This window comes from Equus przewalskii, chromosome 25 (genome assembly GCF_037783145.1).
Source record: "Equus przewalskii isolate Varuska chromosome 25, EquPr2, whole genome shotgun sequence".
NCBI lineage: Eukaryota > Metazoa > Chordata > Mammalia > Perissodactyla > Equidae > Equus > Equus przewalskii.
This window is the reverse complement of record NC_091855.1, coordinates 2,472,872-2,489,586: the sequence shown is the minus strand read 5'-3', so window position 1 is coordinate 2,489,586 and position 16,715 is coordinate 2,472,872. Positions and strand designations below refer to the sequence as shown.

Sequence of the window (16,715 nt, the reverse complement as noted above, 5' to 3'; positions counted from 1 at the left end):
TGATAGACACCATAACCATTTGTCCCTTCTGTAAGTGACTTAAGGAGCTCCAAACCACTGGTATTCTGAGTCAAGTGAAATAAGTCACTATAATAGTCTTGAGGAATTCTAAACCAAGAGAAAGGCCAAAAAGTTACGGATCATCTGAGCTCATCTGCCATTCTCGGGTTGTTCTTCTTTACAGCTCCTCCCCATCCCCAGGGCCTCGAAACATTGAAATGAAAACAGCAAAGCAAATGTGTGGCAAGGGTCACTTCAGACAGGGTAAAACTTCTGCGGATGTCGAGATAGCACGGTGCTTGGTTTTCTGATGAAATAGATTCAGTCAATACCGTTTTTAACTCCGACCTTCCATGACCTCAGCTTGGAGATCCTGATAGGGATGAGAGCAAAGAACTAAAAGGTCAAGCAAGTAAAAACACCGAGAGAATGCCCAGTGCACACATATGACATGAGCACGCCTCTGTTCTATGAATCTGGTGGGGAAAAATGGATTATTTATAGGGAAAGGAAGCAAGATGACAAAATAAGCTCTTGACAAAGAGGATGAAAGCTTACGTTGGGAAAAGCTTGAGGGCAGAAAAGGCATGGGAGTCATTTGCACTGTCACAGGATAAACTTGGTCTCGCAGTGACTTTGGCATATTTTGGCCTCTCAGCAGGGAGGAACCAGCAGGGGGCTGGGGAAACTGGCGTTTTTGGAGAAAGAGAAACAGCTGCTTGAGCACAAGTGTCAGAAGGAAGTCCTCTTCCCCACTGCCAACCCACAAGACATAAGTAATCCAGTCGCAGGAGCCACTGTAATGAGACAAAGAGGACAAGATTGAGTCACTGACAACTAATGCCCCCAGATCTTCGACAATGGGGCCATTCCAACAAATGCGAGAAGGGAAAAAACACTAGCCAATAACATGAGGATCCTTGTCCATAAACAGGATCATGGAAGGAATTCTAATTTTACCTATTTAAGCAATTATTAATTACTCATACAGCTTCAGGAACAGGATGCACTGGTGAATCAATAAACGATGTAAAGGTTTTTCTAGAAACAATATGTAAACCCCTGTTCCAAGCCTTTTGTCTGATAAAGTTGTGAGTCTGACTGACTTAATTCACTCTCGTTCACTTCTCTTCTGTCGACCTTGTCAGGTGAGGATCAGTGAAGACGAGAGACTTCTCTCTGGAATAAGCATTCCCTAAGCAAACAGTCCCCAGGCCCCCTTCCATGGCCCTACTGGTGCATTGTAAGTCAGCAACTATGACAGAAAACCTTGGGGTTTTTTATAGTAATCATTCTAACGGGTAAAAGTCTAAATAGATGAGGAACGAATACTGAATATATCAACACTGGTCATTTTAATGGGAAAAAATACGAAATACTTATTTTTATGTAAATGGAAATCCTACATTTATAAAAGCAGGCAAAATGATTATGTGTGACAAATACTCATAGGCAAACGAGGACAAGTAGAAAAAAAGTTCCCTCTTCTAAAATAATCTTTTTTCAGCATACAATTCTCTAAATTCTGACATTTATGCTTGCTTGAAAAAACAATTTAAGTCAACACTTCCCACTCTGTTATTCAACCCTGAGGCATAAAAATTTGATTAAATAGCCCAAAAATGCTTTCATGCACAAGGAGCTGGCAACAACTCACTTACACCGTGACAAAGTCATGCTTTAGCTTGACTTCTAGCCAGTTGCCATGTTGGCACTCGACTAAATCTTAAATTCTACATCTCCCATTCTTCCTCGCCCCACCTTCTCCCTTCTTTGAGAACTATACCAAAGCCTCCCAGCGAGGACTTTCTCCCAGCGATCACCACCACACTACTCTGGTCCCTTTGGAAACCACCGTTTCTGTTTCAACAGCACCATAACCAGACTGGCATGTTCCTCCCCTGGGTCAAAGCCTCCACTCCAAAACAGGATCCTGTGACTTCCCATTTCCTAAAACCTCTGTCCCACTCTTGAATACTCTTGTCACTCAGCTTCTTTGTCTCTTCTGGCTCCTTCCTTCCCCTAAAAACCTTAATAACCACAACTCATCTAATCATGAGACAACTCTAGAATCACATGTTCAACTGCCTACTTGATAGCCCCACTAGGAGGTCTAATAGGCATCTCTGGCTTAATATGCCCAAAACTCAATTCTTGATTTTGGTTGTAACCTGGTACTTCTTCAAGTGTTTCCCGTCTCAGTAAACGATACCAATCAGTTGCATAGGGCAAATGCTTGGAATCATCCCTGAATCCTCTATCTTTCACACCACACATCTCATCCAACAACAAATCCTGTCGACTCACCTTGAAAATATATTTCCAGAATCCAACCACTTGTCTCCACATCCACTGTTGCTATCCTGGTCCAAGCCATCACCGTCCTCACCTGAAATACTGGATTAACCTGAGCGAGTGCCTGGCTTCCACTATTACTCTTTCACTAAAGTCTATTCTCTGTACCTCATTCAGAGCTGTTATTTACAAAGTCCAATGAAATTCTTGCATTACAAAGTCCAATGAAATTCTTTCATTCTCCTTCTAAAACTTTCCAAAGGATTCCCATCACACTTAGAACATAATCCAAAGTTTTACATGGACTGTACGGCTCCTGGGAGCCCAGTAGCCTATAAGGCTACCCCTCCAACTTCATTTCCTACCACGATTGGCTTGCTCACCCCACTCCAGTCACACTGACTTTCCTGCTATTTTTTAAACACACAACAACTCTGAATATTACCTGTGCACACGGATTAAATATTACCTCTATGCAATGTTAAATCTATTTATCCATCTACCAACCTGGTTCTCTGATGTAGCCTCAGGATACGCACTCTGTCTATAAGACACCTCCAGCTAGATGTCCCTATACCTACACAAATTAGACACTGCAAAAAGGAGCTATTCTCCCATCACCGGGCTGGAAGCCTTGACGTAGCTGCCACTCTCCACTGTACTTCAACCCACAGTCAGTCAGCTGCCAAATCCTGCCATGTTCCCCACCACAGAAGTCTCAATTTGCCCTTTCCTCTTCCTCCCTCTATTCAGTCTTGCGTCTGTCCTGGTCGTCTCATGTCTGAAACTCCACACCTCCTCTGGTTGTCCCTCAGCTTCCTCATATTGCTGTAACAAGTGTCCTTCCAGAGGGCTGACAAGGGCTTCTTTCTACACCCAAGCGCAGGTCCATGTGTGTGAACCTCCATTCCTGCTTCCTACTACTTAATCCTCCTGTTGCCTTCTACTGTCCCGATGCTGTCCGATATGATAGCCACTAGCCACATGTGGCTCTTTAAATCTCAATTCGTTAAAATTTGCTCAAACTAGAAATTCAGTTCCTCAGCTGCATTTAAAGTGCTTGATGCCAACATGTGGCTGGTGGGCACCAAGTGACCAGCACAGCTACCAGAACATTTCCATCATCATAGAAAGTCTTAGTAGACAGTGCTGGAGCCTATTCCCTGTGGAAAACACTCAACTCTCACAACGAAATCTTCTGCAAGAATAAGTGCCATACCCAACAAGCCCTTTCAACCTACTGTTTACCAAGACCTCATGTTTCAATTTTAGGGAGCTCCTGAGACATTCTTCCCTGAGATCAACCAAATTTTGAGGGAAAAATAAATTACATACCCTTTGCCCTGTCCCACATACACATGACTTTCCTAAAACTTCTTTTCTGTGCAGAGTATTTACATATTAATATTCAATTTATACATTTTCTCAATGCTTGCTCAGCTGTTGTGTCTCTACTGTCTGTTCAGTAAGGCTATTTTAGACTGAACGCTCTTGAGGGCAGGACCAATATTTACCGGTGCCAAGTACAGAAAGTTCTTTAAAAAGTATGTTTTAATAGGTGTGATCGCCTCACGGGAGAGCACTTGGGCTCTGGAATTGCTCTGTACCTGAGTTTCTGTCCTGCCACTTGCTAGCTGGGACCTTGGGAGAGTCATTTAATCCCTAATCATTCTAGTTTTAAGCGTCTGTGAAACAGAGAAAATGATAATTCTTAGGGTAGTTGTGATAGTTAAATGGGATCACACCTGTAAATCACATAGCAATAGTCGGTACATGATAACCACCCATTAATGTTAGCTGCTGATAATGATATCAATTATTTTAAAGAGCTGTAAACAAAATAAATTTAAATAATACTTGAGGAGCTTAAAAGCAAGATGAAAAGAAATCCTGAATGCAATTGCTCATCTTACAGAGTCAAATGGATGTCTTCAGATACAATGTGATGGATATTACTTAAATATCAAACCGTGGAAAATATCTATCAGAGTAACATAAATTTGAACGTTTCCATTCTGCTTCTTGTATGCAAGCTGCACAGTTTCCAGTTCTTCGGAAAATTTATCTCAGGGACGGTGGAACCTTGCTTGGCAAGTTGAATAACTTTCCATTAGTTAAATGCAAGAAGGATGATTTCACTTGAAAAGTGAAATGCGAAAAGTGGTTAAATGGGCAGGATATAACTAATCATAATAATCTTCTAAAAAATCTGAAAAACAAAACAATAGTAGAGAGAAGAGAGACTTATAACTCAAAGCCCGTGGGGACACTATTTTGCATTGAGTGCTTAAAGGCCCATCATCCCACTGAACAAATAAAACAGGGATACTCATTCCACACATTGGGGGCCTGACATGCCTCTCCCTGCTGTCAGCAGTGGAAACTCAGAAGTGGCTGTATGTACTCAAGAGACAAAGCTAGCACACTAGCTCTGCCGAACCATCATCCATTCTTCTTTGGCTAGGGCTTCCGGAGGTGCTAGGCCAGTGGTTCTCAAAGTGCGTGACTTGGACCAAGGGCAGCAGCATCTCCTGGGAACTTGCAAATTCCTGGGCCCTACAAAGGACCCACTGCGTCGGAAACTCCGGGGGTGGGGCCCACTTATGTGTTTGAACAAGCCCTCCAGGTGTTTCTCGCGCCAGAGCATGGGGGGTACACCTGGGCTGCACCAGGGCCCTCTATTTGGGCAGCTCCGGCAGAGAAGCCTCTAAGCCTCCTCTTGGACAGGTAGTGTTGAAAACGTCTTCAACTGGCTCTCCCCTGTACTGACGCACGATATAGATTCAGCCTCCCTCACTAAGAGCTGATTCCCTGATGTGAAAATTAATGGAACCATTAATAATGCTAAGCAGAGCCCAGGAAGGGGGGGACCCCGGAGGCTCTAAGGCACCAACAAGTCAGATCATGTGGAGAAAGCTAATCCTGGAGTCATGCATTTTGTCTACTATGTAGAATCAGTCAAAATCATATACCCCAAAACCATACACTTTAATTTACTTGGCCTTTATAGAAGGAGTTACTGATCTAAAATGAGACACAGAGTAACAATACAAAGGATGGAGAATTTCGGCTAATTTGGGAAAGCCCCTAACACTTCTTTATTTTTAAATTCATTTTGGAAAACAAAAGAATCACAGTATTATATAACAAAATTCCACCAACTATATGAAAAACAAAAGAAGGAAAGAAACAGGAAACCCTCTTCAGAGGTTTTTCAAAACACAGCACTTCTGAAGACTCAAGACTCGGGGGAAATGGAGAAGTATTCTGGACCTCAGAACTTGAATCATCAAATGAAAGCACTTTTAAGCAAGAATGCCTTAAATGTTTTGCTGGCATTTTTAAAGAGATCTAAAACAAAATGAAAGCTTATTTTAATACTTTGATGCTTTTATAACATTGAGTTATATTTCCTCAATTCAGATATATTCTCCAGCAGAGTGCCTTATTCATTTTTCAGTGGAAGGAAATAAAATTCAATATGCATAAATCTAAAGTCTTGTGCTTTTTTTTTTTTTTTAAAGATTTTATTTTTTCCTTTTTCTCCCCAAAGCCCCCCGGTACATAGTTGTATATTCTTCGTTGTGGGTCCTTCTAGTTGTGGCATGTGGGACGCTGCCTCAGCGTGGTTTGATGAGCAGTGCCATGTCCGCGCCCAGGATTCGAACCAACGAAACACTGGGCCGCCTGCAGCGGAGCGCGAACTTAACCACTCGGCCACGGGGCCAGCCCGTCTTGTGCTTTTTTTTTAAAAACAGATTTTGCTTGAAGATTTTTTACAAGGTGTATATTGTTTTTGTAATTAAGATAATTTAAAGAAACTGGCCAAGTCTTTCAAAAATTCATATAAAAGATGTATTGTATTGAATAGTTGTATATGTATAGCCAATTTCTGAAAGGATAAAATTTAGTAGTTATATCTGGGCAGTGGGACTCGTGTGGGGCAGAGAATTAAGACTTTCACTTTTTCACTTTAAATCCTTGAGTCCTATTCAAATTTATTGTTGTATATATTTTGTCTAATTCTCATAACTACACTAGTTAGAAATAAAATAAGCTAACTTAAAATTAATACATCCATATTGTTGGACCACTAACCTTGGGTATTGGTTTCATGGAATGTCAATAACTTTAGGGAGCAGTTTCAGCTCAGCTCCCCACAAGCTGAGTATGCTTTCACAGTGGAGCCCCGCTTTTCCCCTGTCCGCTGCTGGAGAGGCCTCGCTTCTCTAAGCGAAAAGTGCAAACAACCCCTGTGACTAATTTCTTTTTCAACCTGGAGAAGAGAGTTTTCCACTACACTTTTCAGTCAAGCAGAAGTCAGTCAAATCCCTGTGACCTTCTTAACAAAACATTCTTTGACGGCACAACAGAATAAGCAATAAATGATGATTTAAACATACCTGGAATATTTCGCCACACGTATTTCTCAAGTGTCTTATAACACCACGAAACTTCAAACAGCATACCAACCCCTGCCCCTGCTTAAATGGAAATTAAAATATCTAAGCCTATTGTCAAGGCATTTCAGGGCTATTTTAAAATGTTTACTACAAATGATAACAACCACCTATCGAGAGCTCACGCTGTAATCTTTGGGCCCAGGAGACTTCCTAGCTCAAGGCTGGCACTTCCATAAAAGGGCCGACGGGCCAATGTCTGGTTTAGTGACAAAGTCAGAAGAACAGCTTTGGATTTTGAAACTAAACCATCAAGGTGGTGAGGCCCGCACTTGCTGTCACCAACCCCAGGGTCAAGAAGGTCCACGGTCAGTTCACGTGCAGTTAGAGCAACGAGGGCCTCCTCAGTGAGTCTCACGTTAGGGCGAACAATGCTGAAGGGTACTTTCCTGTTTCTCCCCTTCCTATTGTTCTTCTTTTTCAAAATCAGGTCTGTTGAAGAGGAGCAGAAGTGAGCAGAGCAGGGGATGGAGTTCTTTTCCTTTAACTGAAAAATAACAGATATATAACATAGTAGTTGTTTCAGGGGTACCACATAACGATTTGATCTTTGTATACATAACGAAATGGTCACCATAATAAGTCTAGTTGACATCTGTCACCACAAATACTTAAAAATTTGTTTTTCTTCTGAGAACTGTTAAGAACTACTCTCTTAGCATCTTTCCAATATGCAATACAGTATTGTTAACTAAGTCACTATGCTGTACATGACATCCCAACTAAGTCCGTAACAAAGACTCATTTATCTTATAACGAAGTGTGTACCTTTTGACCACTTTGACCCATTTCACCCACTCTTCCCACCCCCTCTCCATCTGGAAACTACCAATCTGTTCTCTGTATCTATGTGTTTGGGGTTTTTTTAGAGTCCACATATAAGTGAGACCATACAGTATTTGTCTTTCTCTGTCTGACTTATTTCACTTAGCATAATGCCCTCAAGGTCCGTCCATGTTGTCACAAACGGCAAGGTTTCCTTTTTTATGGCTGAATGACATTCCACTGTTTATATATACCACATCTTCTTTAAGGGATGGAGTTCTTGGACCAGGGTTCTAACTCCCCTGTTCTTGCCTATTGTCTTAATGATTTTTACCAAGTTTCTTGCTGATTTATGCTTTATTCTTATTGAACATCTGTCTTCCTCTCCAGATGTCAGAGGAGCTAAAGACGCAGCTGAATCAGGAAACTGTCTTGAGACCTTCTTGAAAAGGGAGTTGCTTTTCTTTACAGTCCAGGGTTTTCCAACCACATGTTGGCCTCTGCAGAGTTCTCCATCATTCAGAGGTTCTGGAAGGCCAGTGACACTGTGTGGCACATCTCCCAACGTTTATTAATGCTCACAGGCTTATGGTACCATGTTCAGAAGTGCAGGATTTGGAGGTTTGGTTAAAGCAGACTTGCTCCCCTTCGATTCAGAATGCTTTTCTTTCATCTGACTTTCCATCCCTCCCCCTCCTCCCCCACCTCCCAACCAGCAGCCAGAAACCAGGAAGCTGGACCAGCCACTGAGCAGGGTCTTTAATCCCTGTGACCTCAGTGACTAACACAGCACACAGCTGGTACTAAGTGAGCGGTCTGCTGAACGAGTGAATGAATAAACTCTGCGCCCACTGTCACTCTACTCAGGTAGTAGAGCGAAGATTTGCCTGAATTTGGGCCAGAGGGACTCAAGAAGGGTTCTTCTGGGGACAGCCGATGCCAGACCTACTCGAGGGTAGCATGTTTGCAACACCAGCCCATTTTGCGTCATCTCTGCCTACCTCCAATTCCCCGGGTGCACCTGGTGCCCCTTGTTGAATGGAGTCCTCTTGTACTGTACTTTTCCAGCCTAGACAAAGCCTCATCCATATTATCATGACCTTAGTCCTCTGCCCTCAGGGAGATGTCAGGAAAGAGACCCGGTAAATAAGTTCAAGTGACAGTGCTGGGAGAAGCTAGATACATGCATTTTAGAGAGAAACTTAGAACTAATATCCACCTTCCAAGAGCTTAAAATTTATTGACTTCTTCATAAAAGCTCAGATAGGAAATTAAAGGTCATTTGTCCTCCTCACTCAAAAAATGGCTCCACATAGAAACTACACTGCACTCGGAGTCAGAAGACTTGGGTTTGAGTCCTGGGTCTGCCTCCTATTGGCTGGTTACCTTAAGCAAAACCTGTACTCTCTCTGATCTGAAATGTTATGTATAAAATGGAGAGTACAGTGCCTCCGTCTCACAGTGCTATTATCTGGATTAAATTCAACAACATTTATAATACTGCTTTGTCAAATATAAATATAGTAGATGAATGAGTGTAGCAGAACAGTACAGAAAAGAAGGGCAAGAAGAAGACTATTCCTTGAAAATCCAGAATGTAAGATAGAAGGGAAAATTGAAATGAAATGAGTTTCAGAGGCGACGTGGGTTGTGATCTGCAGGCCCTAACACATAATCATATATCAAAAGTATACATGGTTGGAGCTGGCCCCAGGGCATAGTGGTTAAAATTCTCCCCACTCTGCTTTGGCAGCCCAGGTTCGTGGGTTCGGATCCTGGGCACGGATCTACACACAACTCATCAGCCATGTTGTGGAGGCATCCCACATACAAAACAGAAGATGACTGGCACAGATGTTAGCTCAGGGCTAACCTTCCTCAAGCAAAAAAGAAAAAAAAAAAAGAGGAACATTGGCAACAGATGTTAGCTCAGGGCAAATCTTCCTCACCAAAAAAAAAAAAAAGTACACGTGATCCCTGCCTACAGGCCCAGTGTTTTCCCAGAGATGTTGGTGATAAAGAGATGGCAATGATGATGCCTTTATTGCTTGATGGCCATATACCTGGCACTTTTCTGAGCACTTTGTATGTTTTATCTTGTTCAATCTGACAATAACTCCATGAGATAAGTAATAATATTATCCCCATTTTACAGATAAGAAAACAAACTAAGACCCAGAGAGTTTAATTCATGATTAAGTGCAATTCCCTCCAAGCCCATACTTTTCTTTTCAACAGACTGTTGAATGAAAGGATAAAGGCATCAGGAAGTCAAAGCTGAGCTTTTATTCAGCAGGATTGAAAGGGTGAAGCAGAGAAAGGTAAAGCCAGAGAGCAGCAGTGGGATGAAGTTAGAGACACTGAGAAAAACCCTACAAGATTCCTAGCGGGAAAGACCAAAAGGAAACTCTTTCTAATGGAAGAAAAACGTAGTGTGTGTGTAAGAGAAAGGCCAGTAGGAAGCCAGGAGAACGTAATTGTTGGGAAATCAACAGAGATCATGCCACAGCATTTTCCCCACAGCCTGCCCCGTGCACCAGGCACGCCAATCAGCAATGCTCTCATTCTCAGAGGCACGACCTGCTGCGGCGACAACTGACGGCTGCAGTGAGGGCACACTGACGAAGCTGCCGCCATCCCCAAACCCTCGTGCCACCTCTGAGTGTTCAGCACCGTTCCTGTGAGCAAGGACAGGAGGAGACAGCTAAAACTGGCTGTCACCACCAGACTGCTAACGAAAACCAGAAAGTCTACCAACAAAACTGCCTGCTTCTTCACAACTACAGGACCACCCAGCATAGTACAAATTCGGAAAAGGAGCTCCTTCCACTGGGAACAGGCTTCCTCAGTGGGGAGTCACAAACAGGTTTGTCCAAGAGACAGTCAACCAAAATGAGATCTATAAATCCTGACAATATCTTTGCCATTCTGCATTTTTCTTCTTCTAAATAAATAAATAATTGATTCTGTGTCAGGTGGGACCTCTTACATCCAAACATAGATATGAGACTTCAGAGACTAGCTACATATCTTTATAGTCATGAAACAAATTTACAAAACCAGAGGAAAACATGGAAATCCCATGGCACAAAACCTGTCAGCTATCATTACGGGAAAAAGAGAGAGAAGGAGACACAGAGAGGCAGAGAGAGAGAGAGAGAAAGGGAGAGAGAGAGAGAGACGGAAGGAGAAAGGGAAACAGGGAAGGAGAAAGGGAGAGAGAGAAGGAGACAACATTTCCCAGGAGAGGGGCCAGGCAGTGGTCCTACGCTTTGTTTTCTGGGGGAAGGTCAGAGGAAGCCACTCTCTCCTTGACGTGCTTGGGGTGACAGGTTTGCAGGTGATAATTTGAAGACGCACGGAAAACAAAATACCAAGGTTATTTTTTATCAAACACAAATATTTTGCTTTAATTAACCAACTCATGTAGACTTTTTAGTCAAACAGATCCTATCGAAAATAAGCAGAATTGCAAGGATTTGGCATTTTAAAAGGGAGTAGTTTGTCAATAGCAGAATGTTAGACCTCTTACATTCTCACCAATGAGCCAGATGTATTAGAACTAGTAACTGGTAGCATGCAAGTGTGTGTGCACGTGTGCATGTGGATGTGTCTGTGTGTTTTATTCCACACCAACTTGACATTCAAAACATCTACCCAAGGTAGGCAAGGAGCTGGCTCCACCAGCATCCAGAGCGGATATGGGCTGGCTTGTTTGAAATCCCAAAGCAAAGGAAAAACAATGTAAAAACCCAGAGTCAAACATGGGGAAGCGGACTCTGCCCAGAAGCACAGAGAGATTTCAAGCATGAGAGAGCCCTCCCATAGGGAAGTGAAGGCAACCACTGACACTGCCCCAGCAGGCCACCTTAGCTGCCACTGCTTCATGTGGCCCAACTGGTGGTGGCTGTGAGAAGCAGTCCCCATGGTGAGGCTGGCTACCCCTACCTAACTACCTACACCTACATGCCCTACTCCAACGTGATGCCTCCGCTGAGACAGAGGCAGGTAGAGGAGGGTAAGCTATCTTAGATACAGGTGCAGCACGCACATGAGAAGCAGAGATGCTGAGACAGCGCACCAAAGCTCCACCACCACGTTCCTTTCTGACATCATCAAGACCGCAGGCCAGAGGAGATCACAGCAGCAGCAACAACAGTAACAGCAGCCCCTTCTTCCAAACCCCCAGGCATCAGGCACTGAGCTAAGAACGTCACATAAGACATTTTGCTTAATTCTCACGATCACCTGTGATTCAGGTTACTTCCCATGACAGAGAGGAAGCAACAAGGCTCAGCGAGGTTCGAGTGACCTGCTGGAGTCAGCGAGCCCCCTCCCTCTACTGTGCCAACCTTGCTCAGGCGTCTAGAGGGACAGACGGGATTTTGCACCCTAAGGTTAATAAACCTAAACTTAGTCCAATTTAAAAAACATAATAAATGACAAAAGGTAAACCAACCCTGTTGAATTTAGGGAGGAACGTTTTGTCAACAGCATTTAAAATAGAACTGCCATATGTCCAGTCTCCTAAAACATCAGTAGACACTAGATCCAGATAATAAAACTAACTTTTGAATTTCTAGTCTGGCTAGAAATTAAAATAAATAGTTTCCAAGATAATAGAAATTACTTTTGAGACTCTATTCTAACTCAGAGTATAACCTATCCTGAAACAACACAGTAAGTGACTGGCTTAGTCTCCTGGGGAAACCTCTTGTTGCTCAAAGAATAATAACGGAAACTGTTACTGATGGATGAATCTGCTTTTGAACCCAGCACTTATAGATGAAAATGCTTTCAGATCAGGGAATTGAACAAATAGCCTCTTTGATAATTTATTATGCCTTCTCTTTTTCTTTCACATCTGTTCTGGTTAAGACAGAAGACGTTTAATGCTAAAAGGTTATAATATCTGTTAGAATGCCAATATTCTAGAATTCTATTGACCGGGTTCAAGGTAAAATATTAATGCACACAGAGACCGTACGGCACTAGCAGAGCCAACTCAGCATGACAAATGGGGCAAATTCCACGCACAGCATCATGGGAAACGTCAGATCAGTGTGCTCCTAAGACCAGCTGCTCCGTGCTGCAGCTCTGATACGGTCCCCGGGAATCATGAGGATTTCGCAGACGCCCTAAGCCTGTGGCATTCACCAAGTGGCTTGCTTAAGCAAAGACAAGACTTTTCTTCTGTTTCTGGAGAGTGAAGACTCCATATGTTGTGCCATAATTTCCTTGAGCAAAAATAGCCTTTGGAGATTCATATCACTTCCAGGAAGGAAGGACGTATGGACAGTGACCATTTGGCAAGGTTGGGTCTTGGTGCAATAATTGACCCGTTTTGTTGTCTGAGACCTTCCTTAAAGGTAAGAGCAACATGTTAGCAGAGAAGCTATGTGGTCTGGCATAGCTGTCGGTGTCTGAGGAATTCCTAATAAAAATTTCAAGAATTCAAGAGATCCTGAGTGGCACATGAAACAAAAGGGAAAGAAATTTCATCTGATGGGGATCCTAAAAGGCTGTTTAGAACCAATTAAACATTACCAGTGTCAAAAGAAGGGTCAAGAAGTACATCACTGTGTCACTTACAAAACTACCTTCCACGCCTTCTCCTTTCTCTCCTTCTTGAGAAGCCAGAATTGCTGGAGGAAGATGCTTCCTTTTCCTTCTGAGGATGCTGTTGACAGCTCTCATCTGCTAGGCGTCTTTTTCACTATTCCTCTGAGCTGAGACGCAGTGCTGTCCCCTAGATCTCTTCTCCAGGAGAAAGGAGGTAAGACTCTTCTTACTGGACGCATCAGCAGCTTTGGACACGGTTCATCGTTTCTCCTCCTTGTTGCTCCTTCTGTACCTGGCTGCTAGGGATCCAGGCTCTCCTGCCTTCCAGCAACCCGCACTGACGGCTCCTATTCATCTTTTTTGCACGTTCCTATACTTCTCCCTGCCTCTTAACGCTGCAATGACTCAGTTCTTAGTCCTTGCCTCTTCTGTAGCCACCCTCACTCCCTTGGTGATCTCATGCAGTCTCATGCCATACAGATGGCATTTAAAGCAAACAATTCCCAAATTTACACCCCCGCCCCTGATCGAACTGCTTATTCAACATTGGACCTGGAGATATAATAAGCATCTCAAACTGAACATGTCCCAAACTAAAACATTTTACATATATTGTCATGTATTCATAAACATCATAGGAGAATGATGAAATTATTCTCCTCATTTTATAAAGGACAGTGAAGCAAAGAGAGGTGAGATTATTGCCCAAGGGCATACCTCTAGTGAGTGATAGAACCAAGAGGGCACCATCATCCTTGAGTCCTCTCTCTCTCTCTGTCCTCCTCTTCTCCCTACCCCCAACCCCTGCCCCTCAGCCCTTTGTTTTCAATCTATCAGCAAAGCCTGCAGGCTCCACCTCTTCCGTCTCTGCTACCACCCCAGGCACACAAGCTCCATGCTCTCTCTCCCATGGGTCACTGCGGTAGCTCCTAACCTGACCACCCAACCTAAAGCAACCCCTGCCTCCATTCCCCACACCCACCCTCACCCGCTGCAGTGAGGACCGCAGCTTGGTACAGCCTCTTCAGACAGCCAGTTGGCAACATCCATCAAAACCTAAACGCACATACGTAGCCATCTGAGCAGCAACTCTACTTCTAAGAATTCATGCTAAATATAAACTTGTACATGTGTGAAATGATATATGTTACAGGATTATTTATTACTGTGTCGCTTCTAATAGCAAAATGCTGGCAACAACCTAAATGTCCAATAATAGGAACTCCTTAAATAAATTATCATACATAGAGGCAGAAAAATGCATTGGGTACCTTATGAGCTAAGTACTATTATAAGCCCTGCCTCAGAGGAGAAAGCTCAGGCACAGAGAGCTTAGATAATCAACCCAAGACGCAGAGCCAATAAGTAGTAAGGTAGGGATTCAGACTTCAGGTTCTTGGTCTCTTTACTATAATGCCTCCCAATACTCATTCCCATGGTGATATACTATGCAGCCATCAAAAGGAGGAGGCGTTATAAATATACTGATATGGACTGATCTCCAAGACATTCTGTTAAGTGAAAGAAGTATAGACAGTGGGTAGAGCTTAGCCTCTTGGAGTTTTCTCCTTTGTAGGGAATGCAAATACCTGTTTGTACACATCTATACAAAGTCACAGGTGAGAGAGCGGCTACTCTAGAAAGGGAAACTCGGTGGCTGTGGCACTGGTGGGAAGAGACTTCGTTTCACTGCACACTTTTGTGCCTTTTGATTTGTGTTGTGTATGCACAATCATACACACACACTGCTTATTCAAAGAACTAAATAATTACAAACAAACAGATTGCTGGGTTGAGATTTTTCCAAAAACAGAGTATAGCCAAGTCACTCTATCATATCATCTGTTGTATTTTCTTTCTATATCTACTATTAAATGGTTTATTTGTAAATGTATGTTTATCTTGTGACTTCACTAGGGTCACTATCTAAAGTTACTGGTTTTCTTTGTGGTGGGGCGGGGGGTGTGTTTATCATGCCAGGTATACAAGCTCACCAGACCCCGTTAGAGTGTCAGCTCCACGGAGGAGGGGCCGTGAGTGTGGTTCAGTGCCACAGCCCCAACATTCAGCACTCTGCCTCATGTGCAGTAAGTCTGAATGAATGACAATTACGGCCAAGAGTCTAGGGCTTAGACAATGAGAGTCAAATAGTAAGACTCTGCTTTGCCTAAAATGCACAAAAGTTTTTAATGCTTTAGATCAACAGTAAGTTCCTTGGTATGAAAAATTAATATATTGGTTCAAAGAATCTACTATACTATCAACACCAATACTCAAAGTAGAGGTTCTAATAAGCAGTACTCACAATGAGAAACCCTAGGTCCCATGGGATTTCACCTGGGCTCCTGTAGGGTCAGACAATGCTGATAATGAGCAAGAAGTGGTAAGGTTATGAAAGAAAAAGAAAATGGTTCAAGCCTTATAAAACAGAAATGATTTAGAAAAGCTATATGGGCATCAACAAAGCTTCAGTCATTATTTAAATAATTTGGGCTATAAAAATTACTGTTGATTCAGAGCCAGCCCTGATAGCCTCATGGTTAAAGTTTGGTGCGCTCTGTTTTGGTGGCTTGAGTTTGGTTTCTGGGCACGGAACCACACCACTCATCTGTCAGGAGCCATGCTGTGGCGGTGGCTCACATAGAAGAACCAGAAGAACTTACAACTAGAATATAGAACTATGTACTAAGGCCTTGGGGAGGAAAAAGGAAAAAAAAAATGGAAAAAGTAAGGAAGATTGGCAACAGATGTTAGCTCAGGGCAAATCTTTCCCAGAAAAAAAAAAAAAAAAAAAATACTGTTGATTCGATAAAGGGAAAACACCCTGTATGAGGCTGCACAATGCTAAGGAGAACATCTTCCCTAGAACAACCTGCATGAGCCCTTCAGAGATGCCCTGTCTAGTCACATCTTCAAATGCAAAGGAAGGAACTGAGTAACAGATCTGAACCACAAAACCTACAGGAAAATGATGACCTGAGAATGTTCTTCATTTTCAAACTAATTAGCAAGGCAGAGGAAGAGAACATGATTTATCAGCGCTGTCAATTTTATGTGTCAACTTGACTGGACCATGGGGTGCCCGATATTTGGTCAAATATTATTCTGGGTGCTTCTGGAAGGATGTTTCTGGATGAGATTAACATTTAAATTGGTAGCCTGAGTAAAGCAGACTGCTCTCCCTAATGTAGGTGAGCCTCATCTAATCAGTTGAAGCCCTAACTAGAACAAAAGGCAGACCCTCCCCTGAGTAAGGGAGAATTCCTCTTGCCTGACTGCCTTCAAGCTGGAACATCAGCTTCTTCCCGCCTTTGGACTTGGAAACATCAGCTCTTCTGGTCCTCAGGCCTTCGGACTTGGACTAGAACTAAATCATTGGCCCCCTTGGGTCTCAAGCTTGTTGACTCACCCTGCAGATCTTGGGACTTATCAATCTCCATCATAATGTGAATCAATTCCTTACAGTAAGTATAATATGCATATTGGTTCTGTTTGTCTGGAGAACGCCGACTAACACATGCCGCTTCCTGTGTCAGGAAACATGCTGGAGGGAAACACCGGGGGCTTGATACACCCCTCACTAGAAGCCTGAGCTGCGAATACAATGTTTTCCTCGCACCCTGTTCATGAGAA

At 43.0% G+C, this 16,715-nt stretch overlaps 1 protein-coding gene across 16 annotated transcripts in view; it reads right to left on the bottom strand.

Moving 5' to 3' along the window:
- Positions 1 to 16,715, bottom strand: part of SAMD4A (sterile alpha motif domain containing 4A) — a 203,428-nt gene that overhangs the window by 130,091 nt on the left and 56,622 nt on the right. For 2 of the 16 annotated variants that reach the window (XM_008524950.2, XM_070594223.1), the window contains exons 1-2: positions 6,699 to 7,242; positions 559 to 797 (exon numbers count right to left, since the gene is read on the bottom strand). The exons of 13 other annotated variants lie outside the window; for them this stretch is intronic. In XM_008524950.2, the coding sequence (XP_008523172.1) occupies positions 559 to 643 (85 nt within the window). In that variant the 5' untranslated portion in view covers positions 644 to 797; positions 6,699 to 7,242. Of the gene's footprint in view, positions 1 to 558; positions 888 to 6,698; positions 7,243 to 16,715 lie in introns of those variants that run through there. One more of the 16 variants, XM_070594233.1, reaches the window with a different exon arrangement.